This window comes from Mastacembelus armatus, chromosome 19 (assembly GCF_900324485.2).
Source record: "Mastacembelus armatus chromosome 19, fMasArm1.2, whole genome shotgun sequence".
NCBI classification, from domain to species: Eukaryota; Metazoa; Chordata; class Actinopteri; order Synbranchiformes; family Mastacembelidae; genus Mastacembelus; species Mastacembelus armatus.
Genome location: NC_046651.1, coordinates 9592673 through 9612359, shown reverse-complemented (window position 1 = coordinate 9612359; position 19687 = coordinate 9592673). Strand labels below are relative to the sequence as shown.

At 41.4% G+C, this 19687-nt stretch overlaps 1 protein-coding gene across 1 annotated transcript in view; it reads left to right on the top strand.

Moving 5' to 3' along the window:
- The window catches only part of rhbdl1 (rhomboid, veinlet-like 1 (Drosophila)), a 31067-nt gene extending 12932 nt beyond the window's left edge, over positions 1 to 18135 (top strand). The window contains exons 3-8 of the mRNA XM_026315145.1: positions 1376 to 1600; positions 2510 to 2658; positions 2759 to 2871; positions 14024 to 14124; positions 16055 to 16115; positions 17511 to 18135. Coding sequence (XP_026170930.1) covers positions 1376 to 1600; positions 2510 to 2658; positions 2759 to 2871; positions 14024 to 14124; positions 16055 to 16115; positions 17511 to 17782 — 921 coding nt within the window. The 3' untranslated portion in view covers positions 17783 to 18135. The remainder of the gene's footprint in view (positions 1 to 1375; positions 1601 to 2509; positions 2659 to 2758; positions 2872 to 14023; positions 14125 to 16054; positions 16116 to 17510) is intronic.
- Positions 18136 to 19687: the final 1552 nt, after the last annotated feature.

Below are 19687 nucleotides of genomic sequence, written 5' to 3'. Positions count from 1 at the left end.
TCACCCATTAAGTACATTTTACCTCTAATTTTATCTTGAAGAAAATGCAGATATTGGCACTAAATGAGCCCTGCTGTGGGTAGATGGCCAGGCAGTATTTCCAGCAGGAACTGCGACAGAAAAGAACCCTCTGTGTTCCAGACAGCTCTCTGCAACGCTTGTCAAAATAGTGGCATTAGGACAGTTTTCATCCTAAGCCTGTATTAAAGAACTTATCAAGAATTGGTCTTGCTGGCCTGCAGGCTGCTGCAGAGCCACTGCTCGCTGAGCAAACCTGGAGCCTGTGATAATGTGAATATACACACACACACATATACACACACTTTCTCTCTTAACAAAGATTTTGCTTTTCAAGGGCAAAATCACTTCAACAGCCCATTTGTGATGATGTCTGAGCTGCAATCAAATCTGCCAGCAGCCACACTTACATTTTGACTAAATGAAACCCCACTTATACATTATTCAAGTTTCTTATCAGCTGAGATCTTCAGCCATAGTCCTGTCCTCTCTCCTGTGGCAAAAACGTGATTGTCAGTCATTTACTCATGAATCATTATATTAGTTCTTTTATTTATTTATTTTTTTACTGCTGCTTAGATATATGAGGATAAAGACTACATATAATTACCACATTCATATAGACACTACTTTTACCAAAAGTCAGCACATGTAAAAAAAAAAAGCATGAAATGAAAGGTAAAAAAAAAAAAAAAAAAACACTAGAAAATGCCAACTGGTTGCAGCAGTGTGCAAGAAACAGTAATTTAGTTTGAGTAGCAAGAGGGAAGCTTTACTGAACAATGTCAGAACAACCAAAAACTTCCTAAAAGATAAAGTGTCATCACCCTTTCCCCTGACTATTTAATGATAGAAGTAGGACTTACATAAAAACATTATATAAACTGTCAAGCTATCCCTTGTGAAATCAGTACTTTTATAAATGTCGGCTTATCCCCATCCAGGATGATTAGTCACACTGATGAGCTTCTCTCAGATTATATGGATAGAAGCTATCCTCCTTTACTGATGTTTGATCCACTTAGTGTGAAGAAAGTTATGGATTTAATTGCTAAGATGAGAAATTCAGCAGCGGCAGGCGATGATTAGATCTGTTCATCCTAGTAAGGTGTGTCCCCCAGCTGCTGACAGCGATGCTCGTAAAAATGACTCGAGACAAGTTTATTACAAATAAGACATTAAGCCGCCAAGCAGCAAAAACACAAACACAGCAAATGAATCCAAAAACTGTCTGCTGAAAAATACCGTTTCTCATCTGTTCTTTCAGGCGTCAGAGGACACTGATCTTCTCATCTCTCAGCTTTGTTTATGTTTCTTTGAAGAGTAATGCATGTATGTATTTCTTTTATTTCCTCAGATGAGCAGCAAACGCTCCAGCAGTTTCCGTCGAGCCATCGCCAATGGCCGCCGCACGCTGCAAAGGGAGATCCTGCTGGACGAGACGGGGCTGGGTCTGTACAAACGCTTTGTTCGCTACGTGGCCTACGAGATCCTTCCCTGCGAGACAGACCGGCGCTGGTACTTCCACCAGAACCGCCTGTGTCCACCGCCCGTCTTCATCGCCATTGTCACCATCGTCCAGGTTAGGGGATGACGTTACCAACTTGGGGTTTGGTAGTTCATGAGAAAAACCTTGTGCCAGTCACACAATGACATGTATGTTTTGTAGTTCTACAGATATATACCACTACCTCTCCAGTTTATTCAGAAATTCTTAAAACATTCTACGAAACCCATTATTTTGTGGCCTACTAACCTACAGAGCCACTAAAAAGATTGTCTGCCTTTGATCACATGCTTTTACTGTGAGCTCGATATGAGCTGGTAACCCATTTGAGAGTCAGGGGGTTAGTGGGTGCACTTAACGCTGTCCCTCTGTCAGCCTGCTGCAGGGATTTTTTTTTTCTTTCACTGATTTTGGAACTTGGAAACCAGGTCAGTAAGCACACTGGCCACCACAGGGACATTAACTGACCTATTATGTTCATTTGGGGGGGGGAGAAACAAGCACAAAAGCCATCAGAGTTCATGTTTGAATAGTTTGGGATTAACTGGGAAAAATAACATACAGCGTCTGCACAAAACTTTCTAATTTTCCCTGAAATCATTATAATTCTTACGAAAGAAAGCCAAGTGCTCTTTTAATGCATCCAAGTGGTACTGAATGGATCTGTAATGACAATGAGAATGTGATAATAACAGTTCACATTAATTTTAATTCACAGAGACAATGACTCATTATTCTATGAAAAGAAATTAATGGGAATGGACCAGATGTGCTGTTTTTTTTGGGGGGGGGGGGTTTCTGTGGTGGCAGAAATGGTCCATTAAGCATCAGCTGAGGAACACAGAAAATAAAAGAACACTCATGTCTTTTATAACACACATGGTTTTGTTTTACAGGGCAGTTTCCACCTTTTGTACCAGCAGTCTGCAGAAGGAGAGTGTAACGTGTCAGCAAGAACAGTCTGGTGTCATGTCTGTGTTGCAGATTATCGTCTTCATGTGCTATGGCATCATGCTAAACAAGTGGGTACTGCAGACCTATCAGCCTGACTTCATGAAAAGCCCCCTGGTCTACCATCCCGGTCACCGTGCACAAGTGTGGCGCTTCTTCAGCTACATGTTCATGCATGTCGGGTACGTTTATGAACCACCGCTTACCACTGGTTAAATTCAAATCTGAGGTTTAGGAGCAACAAACAGTTGATGCTGTGATCTTCTTGTTTTTGCTCCTCAGTTTGGAGCAGCTGGGGTTCAATGCTTTACTACAGCTGATGATTGGCGTTCCTCTGGAGATGGTCCATGGCATCTTACGAATAAGTCTCCTTTACATGGCTGGGGTGCTGGCTGGTGAGTGTCTTTTAAAATTATATTTCATAATCTGTGGAATGCGGTCAGACCAGCCCCAGGGTGCTGCAAGATTTCCGTTTTTTTTTTTTTTTTTTTACTGTACATTATTAATAATAAGGCTTTTGACATTGCTGCAGTACTTTTGAACAAAACAACAGCAATATGTTTGCAAACAGCATGCTTATACTGGATGCGTGTGTGGGGGGTGCAGTGAAAGAAAATCACTGTGAAATGGAACCACTGCTGCTGTTTGACAGTTTTAGTGAACCCGAGCCAGCTGGTGGTTCCACCCTTTTAAAAGAAATGCAGGCCACCAAACTAAATACAGCGGGCTGACTCACGGCGCACAGAGGTCGCACTGCAGAGGTCACTTTTTGTTGACAAGAAACCTCATTAAATTTCATCCTCTTCAAAGCCAGAGTGGAGATGGGAAATTTTAAATCTGTACTGATTGCACGATGTGGGTCCTCACTTCAGTTTTTGCTGTTTATGTGTATTTGCAGAAGTCCTGTCAACACTGTCGCATAAATCTCCTGCCCTTTCATCTTCAATGGAAACTATTTCTATCTTGGAACTTGGAAATTTCTTACCGACCATTATTTTGTTCCTGTTTAGCGCAACAGCCTCATTCATATAGAGTTATGTTCAGTCATTCATATGGCGTTATGTAATTAAAAATCCAATTTTTCATTTTTCCTTTTCCTAACCTCTCTCTGTAATTACTGTAGTAAAATGGAGTTAAAGCTACTCAGAACCCGTTGTGCTCTGTGAAAATCAGACCCTCTCACATGCACACACACTCTTAACACTCATGAATTATTGTAGCTTTGATTTATTTCAGCAGTGATGACAGAGAAAGAGCAGGCGGGCGAGCACTGGACTTAGAGGAGGAAAAGTGGGAGAGTAATGCAGGGTTTCTCTGTAGGGGATAAGTCTAAGTGCAGTTCGAGACACTATTTGGAGATTTAAGTTGCGGCCTGAATCAAAAAGGAGGAGAAGGATGTGACTAGATCGTACATGGTGACATTTGTACCTCCTGTTGCCTGGAGTCAATCTGTGTGGGATTCAGTTTGAATTTCACTAAATTTAAATTTCCATGTGATATGATCAGCGTTATCACAATTAGCATCACAGTTCATGAGTTCTAGTTCTTCAGTCTGAAAAATTAGGGGGAAAAAAACGATTTGAAAAAACTGAATTCCTGTCCTAAACAGCGAGGAAGAGCTGAGCTGTCCCACGGCCTCAGGATGATGAACAACTTGATTGACGGAGTTAGAAATTGGAGCTCTGCTGGCACACATGTTGGGATCTTTTAGAAAGTGGTCCATTAGAAAGCAGGTTAGAAGTGCACTGGGACGCTGTGTGTATGTGTTTGGAGTTTAGGTCGCATCTGTAGGGGGGTCTCTGGGTTAATGACGAGACAAGACAACCCTGCTCAGCTGAGAGCAGACAGGCAGCACTGCTCCCTCCAGGTGAGAGGCCAGACAAAGGCCACCACCTGGGCTGTGGGACACAGCAGGAGCTTTTCAAAACACACTCTCTCTGTTGGTGCAACACACTGGAGCAGAGGATGGTTGTTGACTGCTGGATGGCCTCTACATTTTAAAAAAGCCAATATAAAAAAAATCTTCTTTGTGATGTTCAAATTGTTGTGAATTTCTAGTGAGTTTGAGTTTTAGGGACCTGAATTAAAAAGGCTACATGGTTTCTACTTAAAACACTGAGAAACCATATGTTCATTTTTGGTTTTTCTAATTAGTCGGTCTCAGTTTGATCTGTGTAGTTTTTTTTTTTGGTTTGACCAGCAAATTAACTTGGAAAAATAAATGATTATGGGGATAAGGGATGTGTTCTGTCAGTGTGGTGTTTCCCTGCTTCACACTTTGTATTTTGCCGTTATGCCTTCAGTCTTAGTAAACGACTGATTGCTTGTGGATATTAGAAATTGCTCGGTGCTTCCTCCACATTCTGATGCCAGTGGCTGTATCATATCAGTGCTCAGTATTGTCAGATGTTGCTATCTGCTCTTGCATGCTTCTTAAAGAGGCCTCAGTCTGTGCATGCATCTCAGCAGCGAAATATTTCAATTTAAAAGGAAATATACATTCGTTTCACAAAGGATTTCATCTGTGTAAGTGAGATGGTGTTACATACGCTACAATATAAATCTTAGATATGGGCTGATCTTCACTCCATTGCACTGCTCCTGTGTTGTAGTGCACCCTCAGAAAATAAAGTATGACATTGTACTTTCTCTCCTTGGATGTGTTCTGACACAAGGAACAACGCTGTAATTATTTTCAGGATCTGAACCTTGTTCCTGTTCGTTTCGCATCCACTCAGTAATCCTTCACGGCTGTGCCGCACTAACACTGGATCAAGAGCCCCCACTTCAAGTTCAGACGATATTGATGAGATGAATCTAAATCATTGAGTCGCAATGATCAACAACAGGTGCCAGCACACCGTGTTTTCCTTCATAGCTCTGTGTGAGCCTCAGGGTGTCTGCCTCCACTAAGACCTTATACTTGAGACAACCCAAATTTTCCAGCAGCCTCTCAAAATAGCAGACTTGAGGTTCACTCAGTCCCGCTCAACTCAATTGTCAGTGTGTTGGTGAGGTTTGTGTATTGGTATTTGGTGCTATGATGCTTTTTCTGCTCTTTGTTGCCTGTCAAAGTCAATTCTGCAAACCTCAGTCCAACAGAAAACTTTGAATCATCAGACTTTTGAGAAACATGAACACATTAAATGTAAATGTAACTCTCTTTCCGTACACAGAAACAGCTCCTGATTGCATATTTTAGTTATCACTGAGACGTCATCATGCGTCGTACATGTGACCATGAAGAATGATATTCAGAAATATATATTTTAATGGGATTTGTTTCAGTTTATTTATTTGTTGTCTATTTGAATGAGGACAGACACATAAAGACAGCGTATTTACTGATGCCACAAATTCATAACATTTTAATTTGTACTCCTAGTCCCTAGATGGGCTTTTATTAAAAAATAAAGATATATGCACAGTGCAATAAAAATGCATTCAAAATCCAATAAAATACCTATGCAAATGAACTAAACAAGTAATAAAAAGAAAATAAATATTATTGCACAATTACCATAAAAGAGCACACCTCATCACACCTGGCTCCGAGATGATTGTTCTGCAGAAACGGCTTCGACTTGGATTTCAAATGTTCCCAGTTCTGATTAATTTTACTGTCTTGTGTCTGAATAAAGATTCACAAAATGGTGCTCCTAATGTATCTCTCTTATTACTTTCCCACCACGTGTAAATGTGGCACAGTCACTCTAACATGCTGCCCGTGACAAAGACCTGCTAGTACATTCATGCAACTGTATTAAAATACAGTTTGAGGAATTTCACTTTGGCATTTCTGGATTACGCTGCTAACACAGAATATATTCTCTGCCAGCTAGTGTGTGCACACACTGATTATTAATGTCCTCAGTCAGGAGGAGGAAGAATCATGTGGCCTGATGTCGTTTGCGGCCTGTTGGGAAATTGTAATGGAAATGTGATAGATGGCGGCGTGTCAGTTTAACCTCATTGTTGCAAGCTGGTTTATACTGTCATTACTTAAAAGCACCACGCCAACTAACATGTAATGTTTAATCCTTCAGCAGTTGATTAATGTTCTGATTTCAGGCAGGACGCTGGTGGTGTCAGCTTTCTGCTGTGGCCGTGAGACTCGCTGTATAGTCGTTCCTAATTAAGCCTGATTATAGTCTCGCTCATGCTATTAAAAGCCTATTCTGTTTCTAAATGGCTGCAGGTCTTCAGGCTGCACTACGGTTTCCACATTCCTGTTATATAACTGATTGATGCTTTTTAAAAGCAGACCGCTCATATCTAGTGAGGGTAAATATGATTGTTTCGGCTGCCAGTGAATAGAGAATGGGACTTGGTGCGTGGCCAAGGATGACTTTATCCGTTATGCATTTTGCTGATGTTTGAGTGAGACAAGTTTTGTTTTTCCATGGAAATCCAGGAGGTCTGAAAGTACAACTCTGAGGTGGAATCTGCTGGATTAAAAACTATAAACTCAACTGAGACTTTAGGTTTTATTAACAGTTGACTAAATTTTAATAGGAAAAAGTAAAGTTTTAAAGATTTTAATGGTTTTCTTTAAAACATCTCTTGATAGACAATACTTTGTGATAAGAGCATAAAAGTTCATTCCTGAGCTTGGAAAAACAGCAGTTTGACAAAAAAAAAAAAACACTTAATTTGAGTGAATTTACTGCCTTTGTCCAGAGCTTCCTGCACATTTTAGTCTTTCTCTGTTTCTCTGAGCTCAGGAGAAGCCAGTAAGTGGATGGTGAGTTAAGATACCGTTGAGTGGTTTATTAAATGCTAAATAAAACTAGATCTTTTGATACTTTATAGTCTAATCCATAAAGCTTTGTAGGAAGCTGAACTGGATTAAATTAATGAACAGTAAATTGAAGTACATTATGGATTAGGCTGCCTACACTGTGCTACACACAGGGTTTCATGTGATCAAACATACTACTTAAAAGCATATAAAAAAATGTGATTGTGTTTAAAGTAGCAGACAGTCATGAGAGTTTTCTGTTAGTAAAATACGAGTGTTTCGAGTCTGATAAACCTTCACGCTGCATCAGCAACCAAACTTAGGTAAAGAGGGGGAGACAAGAGAGAACAAAACAGGAGAGGAAGCATCAGAAAACAGAACGCTTGATAAATCTGCCTCTGACTTTGGCTCTGACTCACTTCAAGAGCTAGTGTGAAGGTTTGTAGCTACACACTGATTTGATTGACTGGAGGTGAATCTAGTGGTGATTGTAGAAAGCAGAGGGCACTGGTGGGACTGTGAGAGCTGTGGAATTGTCATTGCTTTGTTATTTCCAGGCGAATACCAATTATTTCCTGCTTGCGCTTAATTTGAAGGCCTGTTGGTGCAATGCGTGGCCGTGACTGTGCATCATTGCTGGCATGTAAGGATAGAGTTGTCTTTTTAGACAACGTTAGCTGCAGAAAACTACACACATACTCTGACGTGGTGCATATAGCGTTGAGGCGTCTGATCCTGTGTTTCTGGATGTACTCTCCTGAGCTGAACTGAGCACTGAGAATGCAGGGTGACCTTGGTGCGTCGCAGAGCCTGCCAACCTGATTATGATAATTCCCACACCCCCTCCACCCCCCATTCCACCCCATAGTCAACTCTTCCTTGGTGACACCGATCGTACTTCCTCTACCACCACCCCCTGCAGCCCCACTGATAACACCACAGAGGATGATGAATATTTCTACCGTAATGCACCTTCATTGAAGGTGTCCAATTTGTGTGGAGCGAGCCCTCTGTGTTTATGGCTGTCTTTTTGCATCGACTGTGCAAAGCCCAACCAGGACAGCAGTATTTCTCAGGCAGTCTGTTGAGTTAAAAAGGAGGCTATTTCTCTGCTCACTTTATATTCCATTTATTTACTTTGCTGGTTAGTTTCAAGGTTTCCCAAGGAAGAAGCACATCGTGCTCCCTGTAGACATCACTGTGGCTTTATAACCTTGAGCCAAGGAAGTGATTTCATGCTGTTTTTCATTGAGATGTTGAAAGGATTTTAGTAATTTCCATTCAAGGTTGGCCATTGTGTTTGTTAGATGAAAAGCAGAGGTGAGCGATAACCATTTTGGTTGTGCTGCATTCCAGCTATTCTCATAGCTAAAACAATGGACTCTCACTAATTTCTAAATTTTGTTGCTCTCTCCTCCATCATTGCCATGCTAATATGCACACACCTACTCAGATCAGCAATGATAATACTTTTGCCTGACTGCTGGTGCTGTGTTGTGCTGAGAGTGTTCACCTCTCAACAGCTCTGATGATGTGACTTGTGGAGATGATTGATTTTTCCTGATGCCCCCTGGGCTCTAGGGTAGCATAAATATTATCATATTTTCCCCCCACGTGGCAAATTTGGACATGACAGAAAACTGTTAGAAAAAAAAAAAACCACAATCAATCTCTAAGGAAGCCAAGGGCGAGGTGTGTTTACAGTGGCCATCTTGGCACGCTGTGAAAATTGATGAATTGTCTGTTTCCTCCAGGGCAGAGTTTAGCATCAGCAGCACTGGAATGGTGCTGTGTTTCCTTGCTTGTTGTTGTTTTTTGTTCTTTGGTATATGCAGACACGAGGTCCTGATTTATGCTGTTTCTCTCACTGAAGTTGTTCGTCTTGTGATCTGCGCTATCTGCAGTGCAGGTGAACAGGTGTGTAGTGTTTTGTTGCTATGATGATGATGATGATGATGATGATGCTGACAGTTTGGATGCTTTTCCACAGCTTGATGCTGCAGATAAGTAAAATTTTATAGACATTGTCTTTCTCTTCACATCGTCTGAGGGTTTTCATCCCCTCCGACTCGCTCTTCACCGGGGCACGAGGAGACAGATGAAGATGTTAGATTGGATTGACTGATTGCAAGTCAAACTGCTCCTCTTGAAGGGGAGCGTCAGTAGAAAAGGTGATATTTCCTTTATCTCTCTCTGTCTGGATGACATAGAGGTGTCCATCTACTTCCCGGGTGGAAAATGTGTTTAACAGAGCTCCCCTGGTCTGACAGGTCTATTATAGGTGAAACAGGCTTTAAGATGATTGCCAGTCCTAAATGGCACTTGATACAATATATATTTAGGCCTATATTTGATACATGCTATATGAAAGTGGTGCTATAATTAGTAATATCTTCAAAGTCTCCTACTGAGTGCATGTCACAGTTCATAAAAAATCAAATAAACAAATTTTAGGCATCTTTATCAAAAAGCTTTTACATGGGCCAGCTCCTTGGTGGTACATATTTAGCAAATTTGGGACTTGTTGCTCTGACAGCAACTCTATTTGCATTTTAAACCAGCTTTTAGAACAAGAAAACACAGAATCTGCTGTCCAATGTACTCTGCTTTTTGACTAAAAGCAAGCTTATTTTAATGCAAATGGTAATAACCTGATTTTCACAATGCAGGTATTTTGTGCACTGGTGCTTTTATTTTTTCTATTACTTAATGTATTGAGTGAGAAAATCACTAAAGCAGAAGTTTAATCATAATTAGCTTAGTTTTCCTGTAATTGGGCAGCAGAGTAGTTAAAACATGACAAACACACACAGAGAATAAACATCTGTAGCTCTGAATGCATGATTGCACCTTTAGCGTGTCGCCGTGCCTCATGCACCCACTCGCCATCAGTCTCCGTCTCTCCTTATTTGTGCTTAGTAAATAAATCTGATCAGGCATTTCCCTGGTTTATTAGCCAGCAGAGGCAGCCCTGTGACTACAGGAGTGCTGACTACAGCACATCTCTGCACAGGGCCACAAGATTTAATGCATATGGTATAGATCTGTCTGAGGCGACTGACGAACACGGCAAGAATCCCACAATATCAGCGAGTGGAGGATTCCCTCAGTCCTGTTAGCTCCAGGCAAAGATCTGGTTTTCCATTGAAATATTTTACTTCTTAATGAGAGCAGGCTGGCACAAAAATGTGTCCCCAATGGACCCAACAAAAAATCCTCTTCTCATATCCCACAATAAAACATGACAAAATAAATGACTAAAAGACTTAAAGCACAGCACTGGGGTGCCAAATTTTTTTGTACCCACACTGACTAAATCACCGGAATAAACAAAGACTCATTGTCCTTTAATAGTCCTCTCCCAAGTTATTTATTGGCTTGCCAACCAAAAAATGCATCTCAGTGCATGTTAATGTTCTCAGGCACGTATTGGTTTACCCTTAATGTTGAATGGTTTTACAAATATAGGTTTGTCTCAAATACCTCAAGGAGATTTTGGCCAAATATCTGATTACAAGATCTAAACCAGCCAAAATACACATGAATGCTTCATTTTTAATAGAAAGCACAAGAAGATGATACGCTGTATATTCAATCACAGGTTAGCTAATTTCAGATATTTTAAATAACTGCAGCTATTTAGATAAAAATGTCCATTCAACAAAATTTGACTATTGAACATGTCCATTAGCCACGTTTCTCTAATGACTCATGATTTGCTATAAATAGTCTCATGTATACAAACTCTAGGAAGAAGACAGGTATGATCCACCATATTTCCAGACTGGATTTTTTTTTTTTTTTTTTATTGCATCATTTACTGTGATCTGGCACATCCTCCACTGGAGTGTTTACACAGCAGCACAACCTCAGGCACTGTCAGACTCTGGCCTCAGATCAGCTTACCATCCCCTGAGTGCACCTTGTCCCAGAGAGACTGGAAAATGCAAAGTTGACCCACAGCTTAAGGGTAGCCTGGAGTAACAGTAATGGTGTAGCAAGTTTGGTTTAACAAAGAGACTTAGTTCTGCGAGCCGCATTGGGGATTATAGAGTAGATGGAGTGTAGCCCTGAGTGAACAGTTGATGTACAGTCTGTGTAGAGTACATCGTTTTTACTGTCTGTACTGCAGTGCATTTGTGGATGTTGCAAGCTCTCATAGGGGTTTGGGGATGCTGATGATGACTTCAGGAAGGCAACAATAAATAATCTGTGCATTCGATGGAATGTGTCAGCTCAGCACTGAAATAATCGTACACCTCACGTCTCAACTCAGCTGAGTGCAAGAATCCTAAATCTTAAATCCCCCTTAAGCACTGGAGCCCACATGACAGGTCTGTTTAATATTCAGACTGTATTTTGGAGCCTTTCTCCAAAGCAGAGCGAGCAGGAGGAGAGAGCAGTTTGTATCCTCCCTGTGGAGCCTGTCTCTTCCTGTGAGCCGTAGGTCTCAGGTTGTCTTCTCTTCCTCACCCACAGATGGTGCCGTCACATCGCTGACGTGTCTGTTACGAGGATGTGGTCTGGATTGGTAGCCAAACAGCCCACTACTCCTGAAACTACTCTAATAAATATTCTTACATTGGCAACTAGTTACTATGTGTAATGTGAAAGGGCTCACTGGTTGGGTTGAATCCAGCTATTTGATAAAACCTCTTCCATATTAACTTGATTAGGTGTTAACATATTAATGTTGTGTTGAGAGCTTTTGTTACTGCAGGCAAGTTTTTGTCATTGACCTATAGCATTTGAAAAGTGCATTGCTTGCAGGGATTTTGCTGGTCTTGAATAGAAGAAAATGTGTTTCAGTCACACTGATAAAACTGTATAATAAATTCTCATAATTGTATAATTTAATTGTATTGAAGCCCAGTGTAAGACTAAAACCCAAGATCCCCAAAATATTTCATCAATTTATTTCCAAACTCTGAGGCACTGAAGTAATGAAATTAATTGCAGAAAGTTTTGAAGCTTGGGGAAACACTAAAAGAGAAACTCAGATGTTGATGTTGCTGAAGTTGCTCAATTCAATTTTTCCTTTACTTTGAAGAGATCAGAGACCACATACTGTATGCTACACTGTGTAATTGCAATTTCGTGGAACTACTAAAAATGGGGCAGTGTGAATCTCCTTAAATCTTTAGCGGAAGCACCAACCTTCATATGCCCCATAAATCTAAGTGAAATAGTCCATAGGTGTCGGAGCGCTGAGAGATGAATGACTCTGGAACGCTCTCTGATTACCATCTGTCTTTCCGTGATCATCACTGCCACTGCGGGCTGACAAGGCGTTCTTTAAGACTATGTTTACTTTGTGCGGCCTCACACTGCGCGCACGCAAACACAGAATATGAATGTTACAACATGCATTATAGATCTGAGATCACAGCTCCAGCAAACCCCAACTGTGATTAAAAAGACGCTGTTTTGTTTTATCAGCCCTCTCCGCTTCCCTTATCAGCTCATTTGCATAATTAACAGCGGCTGACGCTGTCCTCACAAGCAAGTGCCACTGTGATTTCTCCTGCTTGGAATTCTGTCCTACTTCATGGAGTCACTGCAACCTGTTTCGTTTGGTGAATGCAGGTGCACCCTGCTTCACTCATACCTCCATATACCTTCAACACTTGAAAAAGAGCGGCTTCTGGCTATATGAAGTTCATTTACATAACATTAATCTGGGCACTTCAGCAAGAGACAACACATTTTGGGAAATATTCAAAAAAAGCTCATTTTGTTGCATAGAAAGACAGATGAGAAGGTTGATACCACTCATGGATTTCATGCTAGTAGTGGGTTGTCTGATTGTACTTGATTGACAGCTTCCTCAACTGCATCTCTAGGGGCCGGACAAATTATGTCATTATTGTAGCGTTTAGTGGCATCATGCAGTTTTAAAAACAGCTGCACCTGAGTTTGACCTGACCACAGGGCTGATTAACCAGAGTAATTGAAAACACCTATATCAAGGGTGTTTAACATGGACAGAGAGTTCAAGACTTCAACGCCAAATGATTGTTTAAAAACTAGAGTATCACGAGTATGTACAGGTCTCTGAGCACAGTAAACCTCAGTATTTTATGTAGCAGTATAAGTGTGCAATCACTACGCGTTGCAGTAATGTGTGCGGTAAATCTTCACCTCCTCGTCACCACCGTGACTACCACTGTACCTTTCACATCATAAGTGTCTTTTTAAATAGCACATTTGGCTTCGGTCCATATCTACATATCCTAGATTAGACTTTTTTAAAGCTCACAAATTGGACATCATCCTCTTCAGCAAGGTTTTCTGGTCTTTTTTTAATAGAAGCATCCTGAATGAAAATCCAATTAGAAATATTTCATTTGTATTCTTTATTGTTGTAATATAATTAGTCGGCTGCAGTTGGAACAGACTGCTAACATACATGGAAAGCCTGCACAATTTTGTTCAGGACAGGAGAGTGTGTGTGTGTGTGTGTGTGTGTGTGTGTGTGTGTGTGTGTGTGTGTCTCATGTATTCTGGATGTGAAAGAAAAGTGCACATGAAGGTCAGCTGATGTAACATAGCCCCTGTAAACACAGGGTCATTTTAACAAAGAGGTCTTTAGAGAAACGCTCGGAGGAAGGTGACTTGTGCTGCTGCGTGATGAGTAATCTGACTATCCCTTTTTTTTCCCCTGTTCTAAAATACTGTCCTTTGCTCTCTCTCTTCCTCACAACACACACACACACACACACACACACACGTCTGCATTGCCTGTGCTCCCCTCTTACATCTATACTTCTAATATGTCTAATCTGTCTCTCCGTTTCTCTCTGCAGGCTCTCTGACAGTGTCCATCACCGACATGCGTGCTCCAGTGGTGGGAGGGTCTGGGGGGGTCTACGCTCTGTGCTCGGCGCATCTGGCCAACGTTGTCATGGTAACTCCCATCATCATCATCATCTTTATTGTTAGGTCTGAAAACAGCTTTCAATAGAGATGAAATGTCAATCGTCCACATCTTGTGAGCAAGATAGACCACCACATGGTCCCGGACTTCACTGTGGTCCTTCTAGTTTAAACCTTTTTTTTTTTTATTTGCCAGCAGATGCTAGCTGAAGGGTTTTTTTTTCCTGCTGCACTAAGATCACATCTTTGTGATAAACACTTCTCACTGCGCAGCAGTTTTTGAAAGAATGCCATTGCATATCCTCGAGACCAGGTGACCTCTTATCTAGCCGTCAGCAAAAATGAAGAAGCTCCAGCTGAAGGTTGTTGATGAGAAACATACCCAAAGGACCCTTTTCACATCACATATTGCTGAACTTTTCCTTTTTTTCCCCATTCTCCTCATCTTTATCAATGAATCTCATGGGAACTGGCATTTCACACTCTTACATTAATTATTTAGGCTGTGTTTGTTTGTGCAGACTGAAAAAGCAGGCAATGAATGTCCTAGATGCTGCAGGAAGCCCCCCCCCCCCCCCCCCCCCCCCCCCCCCTCAGTATTTGTGTATGTTTCTGTCACAAGGTCTCTATGTGAATCGCATTCTGCATTCTCCTCAACTCTCGAGGCGGTGTTACATCTGACGAATCACTTTAACTAATGTCGCTGTTCACTGTGGGCGGCAGAGATGCCAGCAGGGATAGAAATCAAAGTGCACTGTCGGGCCTATAGCAGCGCCTGTGTAACTGTAAAACCTTGTGCTCATGGCAGATAACGGACAGTTTATTTGCTCTGGGACACTTGTTGGGGAAATCCCTTGAGGCACGTATTAGTTTTATTATATGTCTTTTTTTTGTTGTTGTTATTGTTGTTGTTTTGTTTTTTTAAGAAGATCTTAAAACTCTTCTGGTTGTGGCCCAATAAATTCCCATCAAGCACCGGTTCCCTCAAAAGACATTTTTAGTTTCAGTGAAGTTTCAAGAACTGCTGTGGATGCAGCTTGTCAGAATTCATCTTGAACCCATACACTGCACAAACGTCAGACATTGTACTTAAATCTTTCCTGCTACATCTTGATATTTTGAAAGAGTTTTTTATATTTATGCCTTCCTGAGCAGAATCCCTCTTTCTCTCAATGATCCTCTGCTCCTCACAGCAACTCTCCATTTCTCTGTCAGCAGTTTGATAACAAGGTCTGTAACAGACAAAATGGATCGGCTGTCCTTTGGTTAAAGATCGCCTTTATCCTGAGAGAGTGGAGGCACGTCAAAGCAAATCAGCCTCCATCAGGAAGCAGCGACGTCAAATCGCAGCCAGCTCAGACCGCCTCCTCTGTACTACTGTGCTGACCTCTCTGCTCCATGATATTAATCATTTATTTGTAGAAAATATTGTGACTGCTTCTTCTGTTTCAAACACAGCAGGCTTTTATTTATATATTGCTCTTGAATTTTGCATGGCAGCCATCATTTCTTTTTCTGAGGTGAGAAAACAGGAGAAAAACTGGCACTGGGGCATATTTCCACAGTCAGGGAGGTGAGGAGGGATACGACTGGTGCGGTTATTCCTCTTGGGGAGTAAATGTGTTATTCTAAGTCAGGGTGCCACAGTTCTTTTATCCCAGAAGAATCACAAGGACTATTTATTGGCCGATTCACTCCTTCTGTTAAATTATCTTAGCCCTAATTAATAGAGTGCCACTGGGTTGGAACTAGTAAGTGGAGAGCAGCCAGGTGTATAATCACATCTCTGTCTTGTGTAAGTGCTGCGTCCTCTCCTAAAGACAATCCATATCCATTATGGATTGTCTTTCTCTCTGGTTTAAATATGTACAGAGGACAGAAAGTGAAGTGTCTCTTGCCAGACTGTTAATATTGTGTCGTGATTGTTTGCGCTGACGAGACACTTTCGCTCTGTGTTGCAGAACTGGGCAGGGATGCGCTGTCCGTACAAGCTGCTCCGCATGATCCTGGCGCTCGTTTGCAGTAAGTTCTGCAGTTTTACTATCAGAGCTCTGCGCTCCTCTTCCTGCTGTTGCTATTTATGTTGAATTTATAGTTTCATTGGGTTGGCACGGTGGATGGGTGTTTAGCACTGTTGCCTCACAGCAAGAAGTTTCTGGGTTTGAATCCCGTTCGACTCCAAAACCCCATCGCTCAGTGCGCCGGAGTGTGTGTGTGTGTGTGTGTGTTTTCAGCAAATGTAATGTCTGTACAGCTGTTCTCATACTAATTCATAATAATAACGTAACATAGCATAAAAACAGTGTTTATTGCCTGAATGTGGTTTTAAAACCTCTTAAAGCTGAGACAGACATGCTGTTTAAGTTGTCACAGTTAATGGCTCAGAGAGAGGCTCCCTGATTGGACATGTTGCTTTGTCTGGGAAGAATTTGACTCATACAACTTGTCCTTTTCCGCCACATGAGTGCCGATACACTGTGACTTTCATTAGTGAGCAATATGTTCCCTCCATCTGTCCTGAGCCGGCCGCCCCCAAACTGTGAGAGCAGCGAGTTTCTGCCTGAACATTAAATCTCTCCTTAGTGTTTTACAAACAGGGGATACAGCATTTCAAAATAAACTGCGACATTGGTGTCAAGTATTTAAGGTGAGTTTGGAAGAGAATCAACAAGCAACAGATCTATTTCTGATCAGGCGCTAAGTAGACTTTGATAAAACAATGTACAGTGGGGCTCATCTCTAAGCACTGACATAAAGTAAGAAGTCCTAGACCTTGTTCTTTCTCTGAGGGAAACAGATTGAATGAACATAAATCTCACCTTTATTTCAAAGTATATCACGCTGCTGTGAAGACAACTTTATCTCACAAATCCTTCAACTGTGTTTTCAGATACAGATTAGCTGACTGAGAATTAACAGGATAATTATATCCTGGATTAGATTAAGTATCTTAGATTAGTTAAAAAAGGATAGTTCGATATTTGGGGAAATTTGCTTTGTGGCAAAGGTTAGATGAGAAGACCGATACCATTCGCCTTATCAGTTTGTTCAATATGAGGCTACAGCCAGCAGATGATGAGCTTAGCACAGCACAAAGACAAGAAGTAGGGGATAACAGTTAAACTGGTGATGTCTGAAGCTAAAAAGGCTGTTTACCAGCAGTGCTGAGTAAATTAGGTATAATATGTTAACTGGTAATCTCAGAGGTGTTGTAGGTGGGTGTTATGCTAAGTTAGGCCAAGCAGCCGGCTCTAGCTTCATAAGTATAATATAGACATGAGAATTATTTCAGTGTTTACGTGTAACTCTCAGTCTGAAAGCAAATGTCATACTATTCCTCTAAGGCACACTATAAAAACAGCTCCAGTCATGGGCAGATTTCTCCGCACTGATTCTGTCATTTTTCCATCCCCGCAGTGAGTTCAGAGGTGGGCCGGGCCGTCTGGCTTCGCTTCTCACCGCCGCTGCCATCCTCGGGGCCCCAGCCCAGCTTTATGGCACACCTGTCGGGGGCCGTGGTGGGCATCAGCATGGGGCTGCTGATCTTGCGCAGCTATGAGGAGAGTCTGCAGAAGCAGTGCTCCTGGTGGGTCATTGTCTTCTCCTTCATCACCTTCCTCCTCTTTGCCATCTTCTGGAACATCTTCGCATATGAGCTCCTTGGGGTGCAGATCCCACCTCCTCCCTGATGATGGCCCCCCCCTTCATCCCCACCCCTGGGTCATCCTCCACATACACACTGACTCAAACCCTGTTCCAAACAAAGGTTCCCCCTTTGGCCATAGTTAACTTACCCATTTCCTCTCAAGTTAGATCCAAATGAAATGATATGAAATCATTCAAAACTAAAATTGACCAAGAATTCTTTTTTACAGATACTTTGCAAATCAAAGAAATATATCTCTTTTATTAAAGAGGGATTACAGTAGCAACAAGTACAGGTGAAAGTTCCTCAGATCCATTTTGAGGAGCAATATATCTTTTTATATACATTGAAGCCTCACCCACATTACCAGCGCCAACCTTTCAGTGAGCATTTAGCCAGTGGGTTGTTTTTTTTTGTTTTTTTTTTTCAGAGGCTTTTTGAAGAGTTGTATCCTCAGTCGTGTCTTTGAGTGCATCTACAAGTAAAGACCTCAAGTGAGAAGAATCTGAGTTTATGCCACGTGCCTCTTGTGAAAAGGAATTAAAGGGAGGAGAAGAGTAGGAGTGTGTGGAAAGTGCTAGAAGAAATTCTGTCTTTCATAAACATCAGAGATCATCAGCTGCAAACTAATAGTGTTTCACTGTTTTGTGTGAAGGCATTTAAGCAGAGTCCTTTTCCTGTAAATCAGATCTGCAGAGAAAGGTTTTTAAGAATTTCAGTAAGAAATATAGAAATATAGAAATATAGAAAAGAAGCACCAATGAAATATGGTGGTTGATATTTAATTTCACATTCCTGCTTGTAACTCGTAGGAGTCACTGTGGCTTTTTTAGCAAAACTGCTGGCACGAAAACACAAACAATCCAAAATCAAAAAGTGAGAGCAAGAGGAATGAAGGAACAAGTTTTACATTTTATTTGGATTCTGACATCCTCAAAGAGCATCCTGAGGTTAGAGACATCACTGTCATTTTCACTTACAAACAGGAGGGCATCAGTTTTTCTGTATTATTTCCATGACATGATACCTACACTGTGGATACAGAAACATAGTACAAAAAACAAGGACAGGACGTGGAGATGGGAAATCCAAGCTACTGTGTGACAGGAGAGAAAAGGAAAAAGAAGTTGTTTAGGAGAAAACAACATTTGCGGTTTCTTGGATGGTCATCACTTCAGCAGGTGAACTCTTCCTGTTGCTGTGTGAAACGTTAACCGCCAACTTGCTAGGCGCATCATGTAAAATATGCCATGTCATGCTCTGTGGCTCTCAGCGAGACAAGAACACACACACACACACACACACACACACACTTCTCCTCTTTGAGATCAGTCACTGCCTGGTTCTGTAGGTCGACACAGACAAACTGAAGAGAGGAACAACACACATACACACATACACACATACTGGCCTCTGCCTGTTCTCGCTCTGACAGACTGAACTGGGGAGGGCGCGGATGTGTCATCACCTGACCTCTGACCTTCGTGTCCCACCGGGCATTGGGGTTTCTCTGTCAGGCGCAGTCTATACCTCAGTTTCTCATTCTTAGGGACTGTACACTTTTGTAAAGGAATGTACGTATAAAGAAAAAAAGAGTGTTATTAAGTTGTCCCCGTTTTTTCATTTGATAGTGGATGTGTATATTGTATGTTCATAACCAAGAATATATTTATTTGTATTTTTTTTCCTTTTTGAGGGAAAATGAGAGCGGTTTCCAATGGTGCAAAATTAATGCTATGGTTGTTGTTCTTCTGATAGCTCCTGTACGGCTTTGATCCTCTGAAAAATAGTCTGAGGCAAAATCCCCGGGTTTGTTAGGCGACCACAGATGACTCACTCACTTGATTTTATAAATCTTTAGTGCTTTACAAAATAAGCCATAGAGAGAACTAAATAGAGAGGGGGAATTCAGAGGGGATTAAAAATGTTTGTTGGTTTGAAACCTGCT